This window comes from Aethalodelphis obliquidens, unplaced genomic scaffold, assembly GCF_003676395.1.
Source record: "Aethalodelphis obliquidens isolate GAN/ISIS:26980383/991018 unplaced genomic scaffold, ASM367639v1 scaffold32, whole genome shotgun sequence".
Classification (NCBI taxonomy): Eukaryota; Metazoa; Chordata; class Mammalia; order Artiodactyla; family Delphinidae; genus Aethalodelphis; species Aethalodelphis obliquidens.
This window is the reverse complement of record NW_020837976.1, coordinates 13,707,506-13,733,020: the sequence shown is the minus strand read 5'-3', so window position 1 is coordinate 13,733,020 and position 25,515 is coordinate 13,707,506. Positions and strand designations below refer to the sequence as shown.

The window sequence follows — 25,515 nt, the reverse complement described above, 5'->3', positions numbered from 1 at the left end:
GCGGACGCGCGGATCCGCTTGCCAGGGACGGGGTGGAGCCGCACTGCGCATGCCCCGCAGTCATGGCCGACGGGGGCGGTGGTTCCCGGCGGCGCGCTACGAGCGGCGGTAATTAGTAATTGTCCTCCTCCCGGGAGGCTACGGCGCGTTGGGCGCTGCTTCCCGGTGTCTGCGCGGCGGTACCCCGACCGAGGGGCAGCCGGGCCGATGAGACCGCCGCTTCTCCGTGCCGTGTAGAGGTTTTTAGGGAGAGAAGCACGGGCCGGTTCCGAGCCCTCCGGACCGCCGGCGGGAACTGAAGCGGCGCGCGGGACCGGGCCGTGGGACGGCGAGGCCGCGGAGAGGTGAGTCCCGCAGGTCCGGGAGAGGCGGGCGGAGAGGGGTACCCCGCGGGCCGGCAAGGCCACACTTCCATTTGGACTTCCCATCCCACAGATGGGCTTCAGGGTCCAACGCGGTAAGGAAACGGTTTGTCCTGTTGATCTCATTTTCGAAAAAGGTACTGTCGTGTTTAAAAATAGCCCTTAGAAACAGTTTTGTGCCCTCTTTCCCGTTTTCTACACTCACCCGTTTCTCCAGGCCTTTTTCTTCTGCTTTCTTTTCTCCAACACCCGCGGACTTGCGGGGACCGGGACCGCCCTAATCATCCTTCGTGGAGCAAGGCACGGAGCTGCCCTTGAGCCGTTCGTCTGTGTTGTCCCGACGTATCTCGCTCCTCTCCTCTCTTCTGCGAATTATTTCTTAATGGTTCTCTTCTGCCTATTAAAACTTCAGGCCCCAAGGATTGTTCTTTCAGGAGTCTAGCCCCGTGGTAGTGCGTACTTCCATTTTCCACAGTACGATAAGCAGCAGTTGTGCAATACTGCTGACAGTGTTTGGAGCATTTCCACATACATCCATTCATGTGGTTTTCTCAGTCACCCTATAAAACGGGTATTACCAGTGGGTCCAAGGAAGAACAGCTGAAAGTGGTAGAGCTAGGTTGCCTCTCTCGCCCTTGCTGTCTCACTCCAGAGTCCGACATCTAAGTCTTTCACTGGAGGCAGATGAATTGAGTCATGATCACTACCCATCATTGGTGCTGGACATCTGCTGGCTGGGTCCTGAGATATTAGCCTATACGCTTATCTGGATTATACCTCCCTCTCCTTAACTGAAGTCAGTGCTTAACTGGATTCCTAACTCCTCTTTGGAGCATAGGCCTTTGGTTCCAAGCACTATTGTATGAATGAGTAATAGTCTGACAAAATTTTCACTGGTTTATAGCAATATAAGAGCAACATAGTTTTTTATGAAGTTTAATTTACTTAAAAACTGCAGTCATTCAAAAGAATGTGATACCTTTATATGTACTGACATGGAAAGATGTCATTTGTTGAGGGGGAAGAAAAAAGATCCCATTTGTGTGGTTAGGGCACACATCTGCCTGAGTATGCATGAGGGAGTCACAAGAAAGTGGCAGAATTGGGTGCCCTTGAAGAGTGGGATTTCAGGAGAGAAGCCTCAAAGTGATTTGCATATAGTTTAAGAAAAAAATTTTAAATGCGACTTACTCTGAGATTGCCATTTCTGCTTTTTTTGATATTGAAAGATTGTTCTATGAAATGATGATGGTGGTGGTGGAGGTAGTTAGTCGGGTTTTCTTTTGTTTTAAATCGTTGTTCGAAGCAATAAGAAGTTGCCAGTGTGGCTGTGGTCACCTGGACCCCTCCGGTCTCTGAATTACTGTTGCATTTACAGTGCTAAGTACAGAGTCTTAGCACGCAGCTGCTTTCCAGTTGTTTCCCATGCTTTAGCAATGCAGGGGTAGAGCCTAGGACTCCAGTTCTTTTTTTCTTTTGTTTTACTACACTGATCACACTAGACGATGCTCTGTAAAACTTGGTTATTTGATTAGACATCGGTTTTCAGCATAGGATTTCTTAATTCAAATTGTTTTGGAAGTGAAAGCAAGGATTTTTTTTTTCTGTCTTCTTTAGGAAGGTGCAATGGCGAGGAATTTATCAGTGATCTTGATCCTGACCTTCGTTCTGTCAGTCACACATCCCCTTCATGAAGTAGGACCAGCCACTGCTTTCCCTCAGACCACTGAGAAAATTATTCCGAATTGGGAATCTGGCATTAATGTTGACTTGGCAGTTACCACACGGCAGCATCATCTGCAGCAGCTTTTCCATCGCTATGGAGAAAATAATTCCTTGTCAATTGAAGGGTTCAGAAAATTGCTTCAGAATATAGGCATAGATAAGATTAAGAGAATCCATATACACCATGACCATGAGCATCACTCTGACCATGAGCATCACTCTCACCATAATCATGCTGCTTCCAGTAAAAATCGAAAAGCTCTTTGCCCAGACCATGACTCTGATAGTTCAAGTAAAGAGCCTAGAAACAGCCAGGGGAAAGGACCTCATCGATCAGAACATGCCAGTGGTAAAAAGAATGTTTTAATCAAGGATGGTGCTGGTGCTAGTGAAGTGACCTCAACTGTGTATAATGCTGTCTCTGAAGGAACTCACTTTCTAGAGACCATAGAAACTCCAAAACATGGAAAACTTCTCCCCAAAGGTGTGAGCAGTTCCACTCTACCCAGTGTCACAGAAAAGAGCTGGGCGACCTGGCTGGCTAGTAGGAAAACAAATGAATCTGTGAGTGAGCCCAGAAATGGCTTTATGTATTCCAGAAGCACAAATGAAAATACTCAGGAGGTAAGATGAGTGCTGTTCATTATTTTAATCAATATGCCTGCTTGTCTGTCCTGTCATTGCCATTCTATCTCAGTTGTAAGGAGTTTAAAATAAAAATAAAATGGTGAGTTCATTGAAAGGGGAATTTCTACTCTCTCAGCAAGGCACTTAGCTCAAAGTGTCCCTACTATGTTGTAAACATCCCTGATACAAAACTTGGGGCGGGGGGTAGTTCTTTGGTAAGAATAGTGCTGCCTGCTGAAACCACTTTCTAATATAGAGTTTAAAGTAAGTGTAGAAAAAAGATATCAAAATTATTTTTGGAGAAAATCTTTAAAGGAGAATCCCATTAATTAAAACACAGAAACCGGAAGGTCAAAAGAGCAGGAGTTAGAATCCCTGTTTTAGGAAAAGGTGTGGTTGGAAGGGCTGAAGAGTTCGGGAAGAGCAGCTTCGCCTCCTTGGCAGAGGGATCACAGTGAGCTGTGGAGTGACTGGCAAAGCAGCGATATGCTGGACACGTGAGAAGTCTGGGCAGTGACCTTCTGAGTTCATGTGTTTTTTCCTAGACTAGACTTCCAGACTGTACACAATTTGCTTTGGCTGAGAGATGTCAACAACAAGGAGTTAGTTGGTATACATTAATAGGCAAAACTTAAGTACTTCATTCAAACCGTCACATGATTCACTAATTCTGGGATAATCCTACTAATGGTCATTCCCATAGCGACACTAGTGATAAAGTTTGTTCTGAGTAGTATTGGCCAAGATTTGTGGGGATTTAAAGTAACTTTATAGAAGATGAGAAACAGGTGCTACCACCAGTTTTTTTGGTGAGACGGGAGAGCTTACATACCCCAGAGATTCTCTTCAAACTAAGCTTGTCATCTAATTAAACGTTTGAAACAACAGCCTGCTGGTACAGGTTTATTTTATTAACCAGCCTTGTCGTCCGCAAGAGTAATCGACATAATTTAATATTCTCTCGTTGTGGAGCATTACTTTGCCAAGTATGCAGACAGAACTGAGCTAAGTTTTGCAATTACAGTTGTTGCTAGAAGAGTGACATGTCTTGGGCTTGTTTAGACCAGGTAGGGTAGCGTTAGTACTAAAACAACATATTTCTCAATCTCTAGTGAACCTGTCTTGAAATTAAAGCTCATTTCCTTAATAGATTTATACAATGAGTTAACAGGCTTGTGAATGTCCATTTATCCTCAAGTTTTCCACTTGAGGCTTTCTCCCAAGGTGACTAGTGATGTGACTGCTTCTCCCAAGAAGAAATAGGTAGAAGAGATGGGAAATCACCACTGTGACGTAATATCTCCAGGTAGCTTGAGGCAAGTTCCAAAGTACTTAAAACTAAAGTTGATTTTGATTTACCTTAACTTAAATAAAAAAGTAGGTACCTTCAGTAGGAAAAGCGTGTTGTGTCATCAAACAGCCTTTATGGATTCTCTAATGGGAGTACCTTTTGGTGATTTCACTGTTTCCTTTTCTTCAGTGTTTCAATGCATCAAAGCTGCTTACATCTCATGGCATGGGCATCCAGGTTCCACTGAATGCCACCGAGTTCAACTATCTCTGCCCAGCCATCATCAATCAGATTGATACTAGATCATGTCTGATTCATACAACGAGTGAAAAGAAAGCTGAAATCCCTCCAAAGACGTATTCTTTACAAATAGGTAAAATTGCCTTTTTTGTGTAAAAATCGTTTCCAATAGATACATTTATGTTGTACTTTTCCTTATATTTACATCAACCTATTCATTTTTCAGCGTAATTCCAAATATATCATCTTAGTTGTTCTCTGCCTTGAATGTGAAGAAAGCAAGTGTGTTAGCCTTACCCTTAAAACAAACAAAAACGAGAAAATAAAATTTAGATCATAACTTGTCTGAGGTCCTCCCACAGGATATGTCAGGGTCATTCAAAATTTGGGATCTTTATATGTTGTCATACTGTTTGGAGGATGGTCAGAGTTAATCTCTGCTGTTAAGGAGCCTAATTCTTGTACATTCTTATTAATAGATGAAATCAGGATACGCTCTGCTATAGTGTAAGTTGCATTGCTCAGAAACTATAATGAAGAATTAATTGCTTTGTTCACTGAAGAAATTATTGAATTCCCAGTTTCCTTTTCTTACTCCTTTCTTCTCTGCTTCTTTCCTTCCTTCCTTCCCTAACTTTTTCCTCTTCTCTCTCATAATTTAGCTGTTATGGGAGTCTGAAAGCTCAGTTCCCAAGTGAGCTAGAGTTCATCCTTGGTAACCGTGTTTTCCCCTCCCTTCACCCCTAGCTGAAGAATTTTCCACTAGGTTTATGCCCTTTACCTGGAGGGTTCAGTCACATTGTTCATTTGATCAAATTTCTTGGTTATTACTCTGTTACCACAGTCCTATTCCACTGAGTTTGTATTTCTTTAGCTCCCCTGCTTTTAATTTGTCTTAAGCCGCTCCACAGTCTCTCTTTTAAAGGTTATCAACTGTATTCTTTTTCCTTTCTCTGTTTTGTTTGACAGCCTGGGTTGGTGGCTTTATAGCCATTTCTGTCATCAGTTTCCTGTCTTTGCTGGGTGTTATCTTAGTGCCTCTCATGAATCGGGTGTTTTTCAAGTTTCTTCTGAGTTTCCTTGTGGCATTGGCTGTTGGGACACTGAGTGGTGATGCTTTTTTACACCTTCTTCCACATGTAAGTATGGTAATTTATCCCATTAGTGTATTTTACTATTCAACATTAAATATATGTGTGTGTTTGTCTATATATGTGTGTGTGTGTGTGTGTGTGTGTGTGTGTGTACTTTTGGTTTGTGCTTTGTATTGATATGTATAAAAGGCTGGAAATTTGGTTTCTAGGAGCACGTGGGTGGGGTGTACCCTGTGACCCCCCGTCTCACCTCTGTTAGTGTGTGCCACACCTGGTTCCCTCACACGCAGTGGCAGAATTTCCTGTTGCACTCAGCTGCAGGCCACTGGGGCAGTGCACCTGGATCTCGGGTACCTGCCAGGGCCCATTACCCAGACTGGGCTTCTTGTAAGCACACTGACGACTATGGTAGGGGCTTTGCAGCTGGGAGTATAAGCAGTAGACACTATATGCCTATTAAGTTTTGCAGTTCCCTCTTATTTGTGGCCATGGGAAAACATTGGAAATACCCACTACCTTATATTATGAGGGTCATTGGGGAATGTGTCTGTCTTTACATTGAACAGATCCACTCTATTAAGTGCCATCGTACATTATATACCTTAAGCTGTAGATCGCTGCTGCTTGTTGGTCATTTTATTTTTAATATCCTAAACTTCCCCTCATTCCGAAGTATCACATTAATTGCCTAATTCTGAATAATTTCAAATTTGATGTTAATTATCTTAGCCAATTTTTCTGACGTGTGAAACTACTCAATTTATAAAATCCATATTATTTTGCCTTTAGTCTCATGCAAGTCATCACCATAGTCACAGCCATGAAGAACCAGCAATGGAAGTAAAGAGAGGACCGCTTTTCAGCCATCTCTCTTCTCAAAACATAGAAGAAAGTACCTATTTTGATTCCACGTGGAAAGGTCTGACAGCTCTGGGAGGCTTGTATTTCATGTTTCTTGTTGAACATGTCCTCACATTGATCAAGCAATTTAAAGATAAGAAGAAAAAGGTAAAAGTATTCTGAATACTTACTAGGCATTGGACATTTATTTAGAGCAGTACTTGAACTAAACTGGGCTTGTCCAGGGTGTATGATCTTCATTTGTGAGGGGGTTCAGTACCTTTTTGTTCCCAGAAGCATTCATGGAGAGCAGTTCTGTATCTTTATAACCCTGGAGATCTCTATCTTCAGTACTCCTTCAAAGTCACAAGACCGTAAGAAAGGCAAGGGTAAATATCTATACAAATCACCAAACAAGGCACACACAGGGCCTTGAAGATGAGAAGCATTGTGATTATGGCATTGATGGTGCCAGTGGTTTCACGGGTACATACTTATCTCGAAACTCGAGTTGTATACGTTAAATATGTACAGCTTTTTATATGTCAATTATACCTCAATAAAGTGGCTTAAGAAAAAAGTATCATGGATTAACTTTTAAATTACTCATGGAGTAGCTGAATATTATGTTTTGTTTGAAAGACTATGTGACTTTCACATACTTGCCCTTTGCAAATTGCCACCAGAAGATAGTGTGAAGCTGAACAGTAGGCTATTTCTGGTAAAAATGTCTTTGGAGTTGCCTATGATTATCTGCCTCTTCCTATCTGATATGACTGGGCAAATGAGTCAAAAGACTGTCCTCATGGGGACTCTTAAAAATGACATGTACACATCTTGGATGTTTGTGTACTCATATGCTGGTCATTTGATGATGACCAAACTTTTCTTTGAGTTGGAGTTCTGTATGATCATTTTTTTCTCTATAGCCATGCTGCTTCATCTAAATTTCCAATTTTGGTTTCTCTAAAATTGAGCAAGAGGTTACATACTTGTAAAGTTATTTTAAGTGTAGAATCTAGATTTTTGGAAATATAAAAAATTTTATACAGTGATTGCCTTATGTAATTTTTTTTTGAAATTTATTTTTCTTGTGCAGCACGTTCTCATTAGTTATCTGTTTTATACGTATTAGTGTATATATGTCAATCCCAATCTCCCAATTCATCCCACCCCCCGCACCCCCTCTTTCCCCCCTTGCTGTCCATATGTTTGTTCTCTACATCTGTGTCTCTATTTCTGCCTTGTTAACCGGTTCATCTGTACCATTTTTCTAGATTCCACATATATGCATTAATATATGAAATTTGTTTTTCTCTTTCTGACTTTCTTCACTCTGTATGACAGTCTCTAGGTCCATCCACACCTATACAAGTGACCCAGTTTCGTTCCTTTTTATGGCTGAGTAATATTCCATTGTATATATGTACCACATCTTCTTTATCCATTCGTCTGTCAATGGGCATTTAGGTTGCTTCCATGACCTGGCTATTGTGAAATGCTGCAGTGAACATTGGGGTGCATGTGTCTTTTTGAATTATGGTTTTCTCTGGATATATGCCCAGGAGTAGGATTGCTGGGTCATATGGTAATTCTATCTTTAGTGCCTTATATAATTTAATAGCCTTTTTCTTTTTAACAACTTGCCTTTCAATCTTTCAGAAGCCTTCAACTTAAGTTTTCATGGAAGTAACTATTCTCACCATCATTTCATAGTTTGAGTAATATGTAATTAAGTTGTGCAATTGCAATAACAGGTATAGCTGGCATGAAGAGGCTTGAAAACCAACATAGTTGATTCTTGCTGAGCATAGAGCTCACGTTGGGAATCAAGTGCATGTGTGAAGAGAAGAGTGGCCTCCTCCGTCCTGTGAATATTTGCCCATATGGATTCTACATTCACTAAATCTCAAATTGCAAATTTTGAACATTTACTGAACCTCAATTTACAGGAAAGAAGTGAAATAACAATAGCTTAATCGTTCTTAATCCAGGAAGTCATCTTCTATGTTCCTGTTGTCCCTGTTGCTTCACGTGGATGGGTTTGAGACTATATCCATACTTCTTTGCATTCTCTGGGATTATTCTCACCTTAAAAAAAAAAAAAAAAAAAGATCATTTTTTAGGGTGTTTTTGGGGGAGGGGTTGTTTGTGTTTATTTGTGTTACTGTGTTTCTATTTCAAATGCCATAATTTAGCATTCTAATTTCAATTTACTTTTCAAGTTTTACCTAAAGATTGCTTTATATTCATCTGGCACTCTAACATGGGACTCTAAGAGGTAGGCTCTCTGTTGTCTAATACAGAACAGTATTTTTTAGACTCTTAAATTAATAATCATTTGTGAATTGTGAAATAAATCTTGTGTCACGACCAATGTTTTTAAATGCAACCGTGATATTACAGTATATTCCATATATTACTGTGTTTATTATATACATTACTGTGAACTGTAGTCAAAGAAGTTTGATAATCTCTGTTCTAAAATAGTTTCTACTAGAATGTAAGATCTTAAGAGCCAGGACCTCTCTGTCTTCTTTACTGCTGTATCTCCAGTGCCTAGAATAGTGTCTGGCACATAATAGAGATTGGTAAATATTTGTTACATGTATAAAAAACATTAAATGGCAAGTAAGCATAATTTCTAGACAAAGACTTCACACAGGAGTTTTGCAAACATTACATGTTCTCTTCCTTTTTATTTTTTTAGAATTTTTATTTATTATTATTTTTTTATATTTTTATTTTATTTATTTTTTTTATACAGCAGGTTCTTATTAGTCATCAATTTTATATACATCAGTGTATACATGTCAATCCCAATAGTCCAATTCAGCACACCACCATCCCCACGCCCCCGCGGCTTTTCCCCCTTGGTGTCCATAAGTTTGTTCTCTACATCTGTGTCTCAAATTCTGTCCTGCAAACTGGTTCATCTGTACCATTTTTCTAGGTTCCACATACATGCATTAATATACGATATTTGTTTTTCTCTTTCTGACTTACTTCACTCTGTATGACAGTCTCTAGATCCATCCACGTCTCTACAAATGACTCAATTTCATTCCTTTTTATGGCTGAGTAATATTCCATTGTATATATGTACCACAACTTCTTTATCCATTCGTCTGTCGATGGGCATTGATGTTGCTTCCATGACCTGGCTATTGTAAATACTGCTGCAATGAACATTGGGGTGCATGTGTCTTTTTGAATTATGGTTTTCTCTGGGTATATGCCCAGTAGTGGGATTACTAGATCATATGGTAATTCTGTTTTTAGTTTTTAAGGAACCTGCATACTGTTCTCCATAGTGGCTGTATCAATTTACATTCCCACCAACAGTGCAAGAGGGTTCCCTTTTCTCCAGCATTTGTTGCTTGTAGATTTTATGATGATGCCCATTCTAACTGGTGTGAGGTGATACCTCATTGTAGTTTTGATTTGCATTTCTCTAATAATTAGTGATGTTGATCAGCTTTTCATGTGCTTCTTGGCCATGTGTATGTCTTCTTTGGAGAAAGAAGACATACTGCATGAGCTGTCTATATATTTTGGAGATTAATCCTTTGTCCATTGATTCATTTGCAAATATTTTCTCCCATTCTGAGGGTTGTCTTTTTGTCTTGTTTATGGTTTCCTTTGCTGTGCAAAAGCTTTGAAGTTTCATTAGGTCCCATTCATTTATTTTTGTTTTTATTTCCATTACTCTAGGAGGTGGATAAAAAAAGATCTTGCTGTGATTAATGTCAAAGGCTGTTCCTCCTATGTTTTCCTCTAAGAGTTTTATAGTGTCCAGTCTTACATTTAGGTCTCAAATCCATTTTGGGTTTATTTTTGTGTATGGTGTTAGGGAGTGTTCTAATTTCATTCTTTTACATGTAGCTGTCCAGTTTTCCCAGCACCATTTATTGAAGAGACTGTCTTTTCTCCATTGTATATCCTTGCCTCCTTTGTCATAGATTAGTTGAGCATAGGTGCGTGGGTTTATCTCTGGGCTTTCTGTCTTGTTCCATTGATCGGTGTTTCTGTTTTTATGCCAGTACCATATTGTCTTGCTTACTGTAGTTCTGTAGTATAGTCTGAAGTCAGGGAGTCTGATTCCTCCAGCTCCGTTTTTTTCCCTCAAGACTACTTTGGCTATTTGGGGTCTTTTGTGTATCCATACAAATTTTAAGATTATTTGTTCTAGTTCCGTAAAAAATGCCACTGGTAATTTGATAGGGATTGCTTTGAATCCATAGATAGCTTTGGGTAGTATAGTCATTTTCACAATATTGATTCTTCCAATCTAAGAACATGGTACATCTCTCCATCTGTTGGTATCATCTTTAATTTCCTTCATCAGTGTCTTATAATTTTCTGCATGCAGGTCTTTTGTCTCCCTAGGTAGGTGTATTCCTAGGTATTTTATTCTTTTTGTTGCAATGGTAAATGGGAGTGTTTCCTTAATTTCACTTTCAGATTTTTCATCATTAGTATATAGGAATGCAAGAGATTTCTGCGCATTAATTTTGTATCCTGCAACTTTTCCAAATTCATTGATTAGCTCTAGTAGTTTCCTGGTGGCATCTTTAGGATTCTCTATGTATAGTATCATGTCATCTGCAAACAGTGACAGTTTTACTTCTTCTTTTCCAATTTGGATTCCTTTTATTTCTTTTTCTTTTCTGATTGCCATGGCTAGGACTTCCAAAACTATGTTGAATAATAGTGGTGAGAGTGGACATCCTTGTCTTTTTCCTGATCTTAGAGGAAATGCTTTCAGTTTTTCACCACTGAGAATGATGTTTGCTGTGTGTTTGTCATATATGGCCTTTATTCTGTTGAGGTAGGTTCCCTCTATGCCCACTATCTGAAGAGTTTTTAACATAAATGGGTGTTGAATTTTGTCAAAAGCTTTTTCTGCATCTATTGAAATGATCATATGGTTTTTATTCTTCATTTTGTTAATATGGTATATCACATTGATTGATTTGAGTATACTGAAGAATCCTTGCATCCCTGGGATAAATCCCACTTGATCATGGTGTATGATCCTTTTAATGTGTTGTTGGATTCTGTTTGCTTGTATTTTGTTGGGATATTTGCATCTATATTCATCAGTGATATTGGTCTTTAATTTTCTGTTTTTGTAGTATGTTTGTCTGGTTTTGGTGTCAGCGTGATGGTGGCCTCATAGAATGAGTTTAGGAGTGTTCCTTCCTCCACAGATTTTTGGAGTAGTTTGAGAAGAATGGGTGTTAGCTCTTCTCTAAATGTTTGATAGAATTCACCTGTGAAGCCATCTGGTCCTGGACTTTCGTTTGTTGGAAGATTTTTAATCGCAGTTTCAATTTCATTACTTGTGATTGGTCTGTTCATATTTTCTATTTCTTCCTGGTTCAGTCTTGGAAGGTTATACCTTTGTAGGAATTTGTCCATTTCTTCCAGGTTGTTCATTTTATTGGCATAGAGTTGCTTATAGTAGTCTCTTAGGATGCTTTGTATTTCTGCGGTGTCTGTTTTAACTTCTCCTTTTTCATTTCTAATTTTGTTGATTTGAGTCCTCTCCCTCTGTTTCTTCATGAGTCTGGCTAATGGTTTATCAATTTTGTTTATCTTCTCAAAGAACCAGCTTTTAGTTTTATTGATCTTTGCTATTGTTTTCTTTGTTTCTATTTCATTTATTTCTGCTCTGATCTTTATGAATTCTTTCCTTCTGCTAACTTTGGGTTTTGTTTGTTCTTCTTTCTCTAGTTCCTTTAGGTGTAAGGTTAGATTGTTTATTTGAGATTTTTCTTGTTTCTTGAGGTAGGGTTGTATAGCTATAAACTTGCCTCTTAGAACCGCTTTTACTGCATCCCATAGGTTTTGGATCATCGTGATTTCATTGTCATTTGTCTCTAGGTATTTTTTGATTTCCTCTTTGATTTTTCAGTAATCTCTTGGTTATTTAGTAACGTATTGTTTAGCCTCCATGTGTTTGTGTTTTTTATGTTTTTTTTCCCTGTAGTTCATTTCTAATCTCATAGTGTTGTGGTCAGAAAAGATGCGTGATATGATTTCAGTTTTCTTAAGTTTACTGAGGCTTGATTTGTGACCCAAGATGTGATCTATCCTGGAGAATGTTCCGTGCGCACTTGAGAAGAAAGTGTAATCTGCTGTTTTTGGATGGAATGTCCTATAAATATCAATTAAATCTATCTGGTCTCTTGTGTCATTTAAAGCTTCTGTTTCCTTATTTATTTTCATTTTGGATGCTCTGTCCATTGGTGTAAGTGAGGTGTTAAAGTCCCCCACTATTATTGTGTTACTGTCGATTTCCTCTTTTATAGCTGTTAGTATTTGCCTTATGTATTGAGGTGCGCCTATGTTGGGTGCATATGTATTTATAATTGTTATATCTTCTCCTTGGATTGATCCCTTGATCATTATGTAGTGTCCTTCCTTGTCTCTTGTAACATTATTTTAAAGTCTATTTTATCTGATATGACTATTGCTACTCCAGCTTTCTTTTGATTTCCATTTGCATGGAATATCTTTTTCCATCCCCTCACTTTCAGTCTGTATGTGTCCCTAGGTCTGAAGTGGGTCTCTTGTAGACAGCATATATATATGGGTCTTGTTTTTGTATCCATTCAGCAAGCCTGTGTCTTTTGGTTGGAGCATTTAATCCATTCACATTTAAGGTAATTATCGATATGTATGTTCCTATGACCATTTCCTTAATTGTTTTGGGTTTGTTTTTGTAGGTCCTTTTCTTCTCTTGTGTTTCCCACTTAGAGAAGTTCCTTTAGCGTTTGTTGTAGAGCTGGTTTGGTGGTGTTGAATTCTTTTAGCTTTTGCTTGTCTGTAAAGCTTTTGATTTCTCCATCGAATCTGAATGAGATCCTTGCTGGGTAGAATAATCTTGGTTGTAGGTTCTTCCCTTTCATCACTTTAAGTATATCATGCCACTCCCTTCTGGCTTGTAGACTTTCTGCTGAGAAATCAGCTGTTAACCTTATGGGAGTTCCCTTATATGTTATTTGTCATTTTTCCCTTGCTGCTTTCAATAATTTTTCTTTGTCTTTAATTTTTGCCAGTTTGATTACTATGTGTCTCGGTGTGTTTCTCCTTGGGTTTATCCTGTATGGGACTCGTTTCGCTTCCTGGACTTGGGTGGCTATTTCCTTTCTCCTGTTAGGGAAATTTTCAACTATAATCTCTGTAAATATTTTCTCTGGTCCTTTCTCTCTCTCTTCTCCTTCTGGGACCCCTATAATGCGAATGTTGTTGCGTTTAATGTTGTCCCAGAGGTCTCTTAGGCTGTCTTTATTTCTTTTCATTCTTTTTTCTTTATTCTGTTCTGCAGCAGTGAATTCCACCATTCTGTCTTCCAGGTCACTTATCCTTTCTTCTGCCTCAGTTATTCTGCTATTGATTCCTTCTAGTATAGTTTTCATTTCAGTTATTGTATTGTTCATCTCTGTTTGTTTGTTCTTTAATTCTTCTAGGTCTTTGTTAAACATTTCTTGTGTCTTCTCGATCTTTTCCTCCATTCCTTTTCCGAGGTCCTGGATCATCTTCAGTATCATTATTCTGAATTCTTTTTCTGGAAGGTTGCCTATCTCCACTTCATTTAGTTGGTTTTCTGTGGTTTTATCTTGTTCCTTCATCTGGTACATAGCCCTTTGCCTTTTCATCTTGTCTATCTTTCTCTGAATGTGGTTTTCGTTCCACAGGCTGCAGGATTGTAGTTCTTCTTGCTTCTGCTGTCTGCCCTCTGGTGGATGAGGCTATCTAAGAGGCTTGTGGAAGTTCCCTGATGGGAGGGACTGGTGGTGGGTAGAGCTGAGTGTTGCTTGGGTGGGCAGAGCTCAGTAAAACTTTAATCTGCTTGTCTGCTGATGGGTGGGGCTTGGTTCCCTCCCTGTTGGTTGTTTGGCCTGAGGCAACCCAACACTGGAGCCTACCTGGGCTCTTTGGTGGGACTAATGACAGACTCTGGGAGGGTTCATGCCAAGGAGTACTTCCCAGAACTTCTGCTGCCAGTATCCTTGTCGCCACAGTGAGCCACAGCCACTGCCCGCCTCTGCAGGAGATCCTCCAACACTAGCAGGTAGGTGTGGTTCAGTCTTCCCTGGGGTCACTGCTCCTTCCCCTGGGTCCGGATGCACACACTACTTTGTGTGTGCCCTCCAAGAGTGGAGTCTTTGTTTCCCCCAGTCCTTTCGAAGTCCTGCAATCAAATCCCACTAGCCTTCAAAGTCTGATTCTCTAGGAATTCCTCCTCCCGTTGCCGGACCCCCAGGTTGGGAAGCCTGACGGGCTCAGAACCTTCACTCCAGTTGGTGGACCTCTGTGGTATAAGTATTCTCAGTCTGTGAGTCACCCACCCAGCAGTTATGGGATTTGATTTTACTGTGATTGGGCCCCTCCTACCATCTCACTGTGGCTTCTCCTTTGTCTTTGGTTGTGGGGTATCTTTTTTGGCGAGTTCCAGTGTCTTCCTGTCAGTGATTGTCCAGCAGCTAGTTGTTATTCTGGTGTTCTCACAAGAGGGAGTGAGAGCACGTCCTTCTACTCCTCTATCTTGGTTCCTCCCCTATTCCTTTTTAGAAAATATTTAGTTTCTCTTTTTTCAAGGGCATCCAGATCTTAGTGTTATTTACATAACAGCTTTTAATCTCATTTGGTTCTCTCAGAAAGAAGAAAACTATTCGTTATATGGCAAGTATTCAGAGCTCTTCAGACCCATAACAGAAAATGTTACCTACGATTTCCCTTAAGACATCCATCCTGCACCCCTGGAAAATTCTATATGTCATAGTTTTAGGTTACCTTCCATATATGTCGATTTGAAATCTCTACATTCAGATTAGGGTGTAGTTAGATGGTTTTAATAGTTCCATGTCAAACTTTCTTTCTACTGGATTCTCAGGTTTCTTGCTCATGCTGGAAACCAGAGAATCATCTCTGTCTCCCTCATCCTTATATCCAACCTAGTTTTATTAGATGTATCCAGAAATGTAATTTTTCATTTCTCTCCATCTTCCTTACTATCATCCTGGTCCATGCCAGACTTACATGGGTGATAGCAGTTGCCTCCTAACTGGCCTGTCTACATTATTCTGTTGTCCTAATGCAGAGGAGAGCAGGCAGAGGGATTTGTTTAAATGTTTGTTATATGCTCTCATATATATATGTTCTCATAGCACTGTGTATTTTTCCTTGTAAAACTTATCAAAAATTTCAATCAAAGAATTGTATAATCATTACCTGTGTAAAGCCTCCCTCCCTGTGGGTGATAAGCTTCCTTGAGAACAAGGACTATGTGTATCTTGTTTTACGACATACTGATATATTGCCACCATTCAGCGCAGGGAACATTACAGGCTCTTAATACTTAGGGAATGAAAGAATTGCTTAAAAAGTCTATGTACTACAGATAATCATTGGCAAACAAATAAAGTATCAACTAAAGTAATTTAAAATATCATGAATTCACTTATTTTCACAAATATTTAAGTACTTTCTCTGTGTTTGAGGCATTTTGCTAGAGGTAGGTATAAAGATTTGTCTGTGCTTGCCTTTAAAAACTCTTATAACCTAAGAAGGTACAGATATTTTATATACTGTTACAGCTAGAATGAAATCTCAGGTATGGTGATGATTAAGTCATATTCAAATGATACTGCAGATAAGAAATCTATTATTTTTGTGACAGTTTTCGTTATCTTGAATATTCTATGTAAGTAGTAATAAACAGGCACCGTTGTTCAAACAGTGACCTTTATTCTTGGGTTCTGAGATATGGACAGTATCTCAAGTATGGTATTCAGTTGGTTAAAAAACCTAGTGATAAATTCAAGGCTAACTAATAGAGATTTGTTTAAAAAGACAAAAGCTTGTTAATGGTGTTTTACTACATGAAGAGTATTTTAGTTTTATAACAAGTACATATCGATATCACGGTATAGTTTTAATTTATAAAAAGTATGGAAAGTATGGGGTTTCAGTGCCCAAAAGAGGCACTGGAGGAAACTAAGCAATTGGTTAGCAGATCACTAAATTCCTGGAGAACATGCCTCTAGCTGGTTCTAAATCAATGGCCTGAGGCAGAGCTCAGCTTTAATGTGTATATGAGTCGCCTGGAGATCTAGTTAAACTCCCCGTTCTAATCCAGTAGGTCTGGGGTGTAGCCTGAGACTGTGCATTTATAACAAGCTCCCAGGGGATGCAGTGCTGTTTGCATAAGACCAAATTTAGACTGTGTGACCTAGGGGGACATTCAGAAAGATGAGTATGTAATTTTTCTTTCATACTACTGAAGCATTAATTCTTTACCTTTCTGAAGAGTTTATGCCTAAAATAAACTACTAGGTGCTATGCAAGTTAAGTACAGGCCCTGCCCTTAGATGGGGTTTATTCCATTAGAAGTCTGTTACTCTGCTGTCTTTCCCGATGAAATCTTTTGCTTAACTGTTTACCTAAAGATGTATGCATAAGCAAACTGCCTATTTTAAAGTATTGCTTTTCCTTGCTATTGTAGAATCAGAAAAAACCTGAAAATGATGATGATGTGGAGATTAAGAAGCAGTTGTCCCAGTATGAATCTCAACTGTCAACAAATGAGGAGAAAGTAGACGCAGATGATCGTAAGTCCTTATAAAGCTGAGAGCTGGAGGGAATTCAGTGCTCTGTGATTTGCAGGCAACCTGGACTGTCTGGAAGAGGGGGAACCATATTCCAGCCCCACCCGCACCCCCTTTTTTTTTGGCTGCGCCACGTGGCTCATGGGATCTTAGTTCCCCGGCTAGGGATCGAACCTAGGCCCTAGCAGTGAAAGCACGGAGCCCTAACCACTGGACCGCCAGGGAATTCCTCCACCCCTCCCCCTGCTCTTTTTTTTTAAACTCATACTTTCTTTTAATTGCCAGTGAGTTGGTTATTTCTATATATACTTACATCTCTTTTTTCTCTAATTTTTTATTTTGAGGTAAATTCAGACTTAGAGAAAAGTTCCAAGAATAGTACAAAGAATTCCTGTACCCCTTTCTCATATTCCCCATTTCTCATATACCTACATTTATCATTTTTTGTCTCTTTCTCTCTGTAGACATACATACACATTTTTTTCCTAAACCATTTGAGAATAAGTTACAAACATGATGCTTCTTTACCTCAAAATACTTAAGTTTATGTTTCCTAAGAAAAAGGACATTCATTCCCTTGTAATCACAGGTCAGTGATCAAAATCAGGAAATTAAAGCTGATACAATGCCATTTTCTAGTCTATAGACCTTTTTCGTGTTTTTCCAATTGTCTTAATAATTTCTTTATACTCCCCTAACCCCTAAAAGGAAAAGAAATGATCCAGAGTACAATTCAGGATCAAATGTTGCATCTAATTTCCCCTCATTTGGGGTTTGTCTAATGTTTTCACATTAGGTTGATCAGTTTGGGCAGGAATACCACAAAGTGGTATTGCATCCTTTTCAGTGACATGGTGTGCCACCCGACATGATGCTCTCTGTCACACACAGGTGGTGTTAATTTTGATCACTTGGCTAACGTTGTGTCTACCATGTTTCTCCACTGTAACTTGTTAGCTTGGCATTTCTTGTTGGACAGACTCAGTTAAAATTAAAATTTTAAACAAAACACCTTACAACGACCTTCGAGGTCCTGCCCTGCCCTCCACTCTCCCCGATGGTTTGCCCTGTCCAGCCTCACTGGCCTCCTTTTCATCCTTTGAGCACACCAGGTCTGTCTCAGGGCCTGGCACTCACTGTTTCTTCAGTTCGGAATACTCTTCTCCCGGGTCTTCATATAAATTCCCCCTATCATTCCAATCTCAACTCAGACATCTCGTCCTCAGAGGTCTTCCCTGATCACCTGAATACAAAGGTCTCAGTCATTCTCCTTCATGTTACCCTGTTCTATTTTCTTCCCATGCCTTAGATTACCTTATTTATACATGTATTTCTTTGTTAAGTGGCTATCTACCCACAAGACAATAAGCTTCTCGAAGGCAGAGACTTTGTGCTGACGCACTTTGTCCCAGTATCTGGGCAGGTGCCTGGCCCAGAGCAGATACTCAATATATAGTTGCTGACTAAGGAGGAAGAAGAACTTTATTGTTGCTACCAAGTTATTTGTAAGATTTCCTGTCCACCCTTTATTTTCCAGCATGTTGCTTTTCTCTAAAGAGCAAGTGAATACTCTCATTCGTCTTCCTGTATCTATTCTGTCTTCAACCTCTGTAATGGGCTCCAGTGAAATTTATAATGATGAGAGGAAACAGCTATTCTAGAATTGGGCCACAGTATTGGGAATGCTCCCAAGAAAGTTGATACCAGTGTATAAAAAAGAAAAAACAAAAACTTACTGTTGTAATTTATTTTACACAGATAGATAACAAATGTTTCTTGGTGATGATGGTATTTCAGATTCTTGTTTTTCCTTTTTTTTTTTTGACCATGCCACGCGGCTTGCAGGGATCTTAGTTCGCCAACCAGGTATTGAACCCAGGCCCTCGGCAGTGAAAGCACCAAGTTCTAACCACTGGACTGCCAGGGAATTCCCCTCTTCTGTTTTTCCTTGAATTTTGAAAGAGAGGAACTCAGATGACAGAATTATGCATGTTTTTTATTTCCAATTTTCAGTATTTTTCTGGAATATTTTTCTTAAGTATTTTAAATACCAAAAATGAAATATTTTTATAAAGTAAGTATGTGCTTCTTTTATAATATATGGAAAAAAATCATCTTCAAAAACATAAGGAGGCAGAAGAAATTAAGGGAGGATCTGGGGGTAGTTACTGAAGGTTAACATTTAAAATTCATTCTTAGTACATGAGATCATTTAACTACTGATGTTTTTCATCAACAATACTCTAATGTCTAGTTCTGCCAGGTCTGTGTGAGAGAGTTGCCATGCTTTAAGATCTTTGGTTGACTTTGTCAGTGGAGATGTTTGAAATGTGTCCATGCACATTAACAAAGCCATTTGACTTTGTCCCAATGTCCTTTATGTTTATACCTAGGACCTGAAGGCTATTTGCGAGCTGACTCACAAGAGCCCTCCCACTTTGATTCTCAACAGCCAGCAATCTTGGAAGAAGAGGAGGTCATGATAGCTCATGCTCATCCACAGGAAGTTTACAATGAATACGTACCCAGAGGGTGCAAGAATAAATGCCATTCGCATTTCCATGATACACTTGGCCAGTCAGATGACCTTGTTCACCACCATCATGACTACCATCATATTCTCCATCACCACCACCACCAAAACCACCACCCACACAGTCACAGTCAGCGCTACTCTCGGGAGGAGCTGAAGGATGCCGGCATTGCCACACTGGCATGGATGGTGATCATGGGGGACGGCCTGCACAATTTCAGCGATGGCCTAGCAATTGGTATATATCTACATATCTGTCCCTTGTTGGTTGACTCTGAAAATGTCACATGAAAGTACCAGTCTTATTTTAACAAGGAATAGGTTGGTTTGATAAGGCTGTTGACTTCTAAGATTATCAAACTGTTATTTCATTTTTGGCTGCTTTGACAATGAAGTACTTGATAAATGTTAGTTTAAGTGCTGGAAACTGTGCTTGGCCCTTTATCTAAATTGTGACTACCAAAAGTTGTTTTAATTTGCAGGCTCAGGCTCTAAGGTGTTTGGAGCACATGTGAGGATTTTTTTTTTTTTCCCCAATACATTTGAGTTCCCTTATCTGCAATATAAACAGTATTTATTAAAGTGAAATACTTCCATCATCTTTTCTTTTATGCTAAAGGAATCTTCATATATCTGATAAGTTTAATTACTAATCTCTACCCAAAGAAGAATTATAGTTTTTTTGCTATTAAATTGTTGTGCTACAATTGAGCGGTAATAGAAATACTTAAAAATTGTAGTAACTTAGTGCTGGGAGGAACCATGGAAATAAGTACAGATTAGGTAGCCAAGGCCTGGCAAGGTGAACCACTTGCCAAGGAGGCAGTGCTGTTTTGTAGCCCAGCCTGGCTCCCTGGGAGCTTGGTGCTCTTCCTTCTCTGCACTGTGCACAGCATAAGCGACAATGGAGGATGTGCGAACACTCAGACATGGTAGTCTAATTATATAGTGAATTCCTCTGAGGCCAGGAAATGTATTTGTACTCTTGACTGCTGAGGGTTTTTTCCTAAACCTTTTAAATCAGTTTGTTTCATATTTTTAAGTAAGTGTTCTATGTGGTAGCAATTTACTTCTCAGGTTTGTATAAGATCATTTAATCACTCTAAGGCATAGTGGAACCTTCCCTTCTCAATTGTATCTGCTTGTGCTCCTTTGGGAAATTTAAATCTAATTGAATGTAATCTAACATTACTTATGGAGAAGGTAGAGAGTGCAGTTGAGAAAGTTCTGTTTATTCACAACCAGAATATATTTTATTTCTTTTGTATTTCATTGTGTATGCTGTTAAGATTTTAAAAATACACACCCACAAAATAATGCAGTGATTTTTACACAGGTGCTGCTTTTACTGAAGGTTTATCGAGTGGTTTAAGTACTTCTGTTGCTGTGTTTTGTCATGAGTTGCCTCATGAATTAGGTAAGAGAACCCTACAAATGGTATTTTCCAGGTGGGTAAAGTGTCTTAGTGTCCCTGGCTTTTGCTAATGATAGCTTCCGGCAAGCTTCCTCATTTATGCCTTCTCCTAAGTCTACTAACCTAGCCAGCTTTCTTTCTTACTGAGGACAAGTTTGTCTCCAGCCAGAATTCTAACCCTGCGATTACAATTACACAATTGCCTGTGTGGGGTTGCCAGAGAGATACCTGAGTCCCCTCTCTTTTCCTCTTCCCCTACCAGATATCTTCCTATACCAGCATACTGGTGACATCAGTGATCGTTTTCTTCATATGCACAATATGAATAAGACCACAGGAATCTAAAGAATCATCTTCCATTAACAGACAGAAGTTGACAAAGAGTATTTCAGTCACTAGAGCTAAAGAAATGAGAAGTTGATGAATAGTGTTTTGAATTCTTTTTCTCTGTCACTAGGACTTAAAACCTTCCCAGAGTTGTCCTGGTTCCCAGTTCGTGTCCTTGTTTTTCTTCATATAGATGCATATTCGCACACACCTGTAACGCCATTTTCACTTTTGTTCCTTGGCATGTGTTCTGCCATTTAGAAGGCCTCCCGTCTTCATGCTCCATGCTTGTAGTCCTCAACATCTGGTCTGTGTTGTGCATTCTATTTTTATTTTTGTTTATTTATTTATTTTTGGCCACACCACGTGGCTTGTGGGATCTTAGTTCCCCGACCAGGGTTCGAACCTGGGCCCCCTGCAGTGGAAACGCAGAGTCCTAACCACTGGACTGCCAGGGAATTCCCTATGTTCCACATTCTAGATCCTTCATGCGCCATGAAGCCTCTCTCAGCTATTCTCATCTTAATTTCTTTTTTTCTCCTTTTATAACCAGAACATTAGACTCTTTAGCTCTTAATTATATATTTCCTTAATCATTTGCTGATCATTTCATTTGTGTTCTCTACTCCCTCTTCCTCCTTGTAGCCAGTTAAAAGCTCCTTGAAGACAGTGCAAGAGCACAATAGTTGATACTTATTGACATTTGTAGTATTGACATTCATTGACAAAGTGGAAACCTTAAGAAATACTTTGGATAAAAGATATCTTAGTTTATAAAGCTGTTAGGGTGTTTACACTGATTAACACTGTTAACCCTGAGTAATTCTTTTTTTTTTTTTTAAGTTAATTAATTGATTTTTCTGTCTGCCTTGGGTCTTTGTTGCTGTGCTCAGGCTTTCTCTAGTTGCAGCGAGCAGGGGCTACTCTTCGTTGTGGTGCGCAGTCTTCTCATTGTGGTGGCTTCTCCTGTTGTGGAGCACGGGCTCTAGGCACGCAGGCTCAGTAGTTGTGGTATGTGGGCTCAGTAGTTGCGGCTTCCAGGCTCTGGAGCACAGGCTCAGTAGGTGTGGCACATGGGCTTAGCTGCTCTGCATCATGTGGGATCTTCCCGGACCAGGGGTCGAACCCGTGTCCCTGCGTTGGCAGGCGGATTCTCAACCACTGCACCACCAGGGGAGCCCTGGAGAATTTCTTAAATCTGGAAAGTTTTTTGTGTATGTGTCTTAAAAATGATTTTTTAATTACCTTATCTCCTTTTTTTGTTTTCTGTTAAAGGTGACTTTGCTGTTTTACTAAAGGCTGGCATGACTGTTAAGCAGGCTGTTCTTTATAATGCTCTGTCAGCCATGCTGGCGTATCTTGGAATGGCAACAGGAATTTTCATTGGTCATTATGCTGAAAATGTTTCTATGTGGATATTTGCACTTACTGCGGGCTTGTTCATGTATGTTGCTCTGGTTGATATGGTAAGTTTTTAAGAAGTCAGTAGAGAAAATGTTCAATGAAACCATTTTTAAAAGGGTTTAGATTAAATATCGTTGCAGTGAGAAGTGATTCTATGCTCGACAAAGTAGCATATAAACTATAAGTCCTTGATGGTTTTATCTTTTTGGATTGTTGCTCACAAGCACATCTTTGTCCTGCCTTATGTGTATAAGGATACACAAAAGTATCTACCCCCTTCTGATGTGTCTTTTTGAGAGGAGAGTTTCAGTAATTAGGCATTGAACTGTCTATAGACATGTAGGAAACCTAGCACAAGCCACATACTGTTGGCGAACTGTGTATACTTCAGAATGCTTAAAGGTTTCTTATTAATGGACGAAGGAGTCATCTTTTTGTCACCAAAGTCCACCTAACAATCTCAGCCAATCTTATTGCTAAAATTATATTTTATATGATGTAAGGATTCCATATCTCTGAATTTCAAGCGAGCCACATGTTATATACAGATACAGACAGTAAGCAGGGTAATCAGTGTAGCTCTCCATTTTACAGTGGAGCAAACTGGACCAATATAAATTTTGACTTGCTGAGCAGACCATGAATAATCATTGTTAATTAAGCTGTTAGAAAATGCTGTGTGACATTATTAGCTAGAGTCAGTATATATATGTGGTCATGTTTTAGAGAATTGACTCATAGTATATCCAGCTACATATAAAGCCGTCTTGCAGATTCTTCTAAAAACTAATCTGTGGTTCTGGAAACTTAAAGGTTGCTCTTTTTTTTTTAAGGTGCCTGAGATGCTGCACAATGATGCTAGTGACCATGGATGTAGCCGCTGGGGATACTTCTTTTTACAGAATGCTGGGATACTTTTGGGATTTGGAATTATGTTGCTTATTTCCATATTTGAACATAAAATTGTGTTTCGTATAAATTTCTAATTAGGGTATAAATGCTAGAGTAGCTTAAAGCTATAGTTTGCTGTCTATAGTTTGAGTAGGTCATAGGGAGATGAGTTAGTTTGCTGTGATGTGTAGCATTTACGGTTAGTGGATTTTGTGATTTTTGTATTGAATATTGCCATTTGTTATGCTTATAAGGTCAGTTATGGTGGTAACATAAAGGTACGTTTAATATTTAAGTTATTCTATTTGGGGAATGTAAGCTATATGTGCAATTTACCAATATTACCGGTTTATGGTATAAACAAGAGGTTTGGCATGACATGTTCTGTATATTTCAGAAAAAAAATGTCTTTAATGCTTTTTCTAGGACTAATTTAATATAGTAATTCCCATGCTGGATTTTAGGCCTCTGAAGAACTGCTGGTGTTTAGGAGTAAGAATACACGTGAAGCCTAAGATACCAATAAAGCTTAAACTGAATTTAAGCTAAGAAATAAGGGAAAAAAGAGAAGAAACTGTATAAATTGAGAAGGCATAGGTTTCATATTAAAAAATCACAAAACTGGTTTAAAAATAGAAGGGAAAAATTTAGATTTAAATGAAAAAAGCAATATTGAGTATAGAGTACATTGATAAACATTTTTGTCAGAATATTAATGTTCCCATAAAATCTCAGCACTTTTTACTAATTTAGTTGTACATTTAACTTTGTATAATAAAGACATCTAAATGTATTTAATAAACTCAAGCAAAATATATCACTTGACCAAGAAATTGGAATTTTAAAATATTTGTGTGGATGTACACCAGATGAGTATGAGCAAGTTTATGTATTGTCAAAAGACTTGGATATCCCAGGTTAACTTACATGTCACCCAAGTTACATTACTGGATGTTCTGGTTATCTGGTTTACCACATGTCAGCATATTAGAATTTCGATATATATTAGGACATTAAAACCGTACTGGTTATAATTTGACTTCTTGGATTCAGAAAGTACTTTGGTATCTTTCAGTGCTTCAATGTTGTTGTTATGAGCAATTGTCATTTTTATATATAGTACTTTAGATGTACTAGGGTTGTATGGCATTCTCTAGATGTTGCTTTTCTACAAAATAAATTCCCTGTGTCAGCTTAATATCAGATAACAGATTTTCTTTTCTTTTTTTTTACCATCTTAACCATTTTTAAGCATACAGCTCAATAATTTTATGTATATTCACATTGTTATGCAGTTGATTTCCAAAACGTTTTCACCTTGCAAAACTGAAACTATACCCACTAAACAACTCTTCGTTTCCTTCTCCCCACAACCCCTGGTGACCACCATTCTACTTTCTATTTCTATGAATTTGAGATATCTGATTTTCTTAAGTATAATCCAGATTATATATACTTATCAACACATTTATATTATTGTATTGGGTGGGCTTATTCAATTTTTAAATTGTTTATCACAAAGGGCACTTCAGGGGCTTCCCTGGTGGCGCAGTGGTTGAGAGTCCGCCTGCCGATGCAGGGGACACAGGTTTGTGCCCCGGTCCGGGAAGATCCCACATGCCGCGGAGCGGCTGGGCCCGTGAGCCATGGCCGCTGAGCCTGCGCGTCCGGAGCCTGTGCTCCACAACGGGAGAAACCACAACAGTGAGAGGACTGTGTACCGCAAAAAAAAAAAAAAACAAAGGGCACTTCAGAAAATATTGGTCCACAGTTTATTCCAAGCTGTCCCTAACTTAAAAAAACAAAAAACAAACCCCAGAGCCTAAGCTTGAAAAGATGCACTAATGCCCTACATTCTAAAGAGAATCAAGAACAACTGGACAAGACCATATAGCCCACCTACTGAAAGACAATTGGACCAGCATTTCTATTCCCCAAACCAAGTGAAAGAGGAATGAGTAATGAGAATTACTTGGATTGGGGGGGGTGCCTGAAAAGATGAGATGAGGCATCTCCTTCTCGGGCTGAATGATTACTCTGCTTCAGAAACCCACAGATCTACCCTAATGCCACTGCTGGATCAGTGCAAGATGAAGTTCTAGAATCATTGGAAATGTTCCTCCAGGAGTTTTGGAAACACTGTACCTA

General features: G+C 39.2%; 1 protein-coding gene across 1 annotated transcript; it reads left to right on the top strand.

The window, feature by feature from the left end:
* The first annotated feature begins 230 nt into the window (after positions 1-230).
* On the top strand, positions 231-24,572 carry SLC39A6 (solute carrier family 39 member 6). The gene is made up of 10 exons (XM_027127753.1): positions 231-344; positions 1,980-2,711; positions 4,195-4,378; positions 5,215-5,384; positions 6,129-6,347; positions 16,696-16,801; positions 19,192-19,569; positions 20,668-20,748; positions 22,348-22,538; positions 23,310-24,572. The coding sequence occupies exons 2-10, from the start codon at positions 1,989-1,991 to the stop codon at positions 23,460-23,462; spliced, it is 2,205 nt and encodes a 734-aa protein (XP_026983554.1). The 5' UTR covers positions 231-344; positions 1,980-1,988; the 3' UTR covers positions 23,463-24,572.
* Positions 24,573-25,515: the final 943 nt, after the last annotated feature.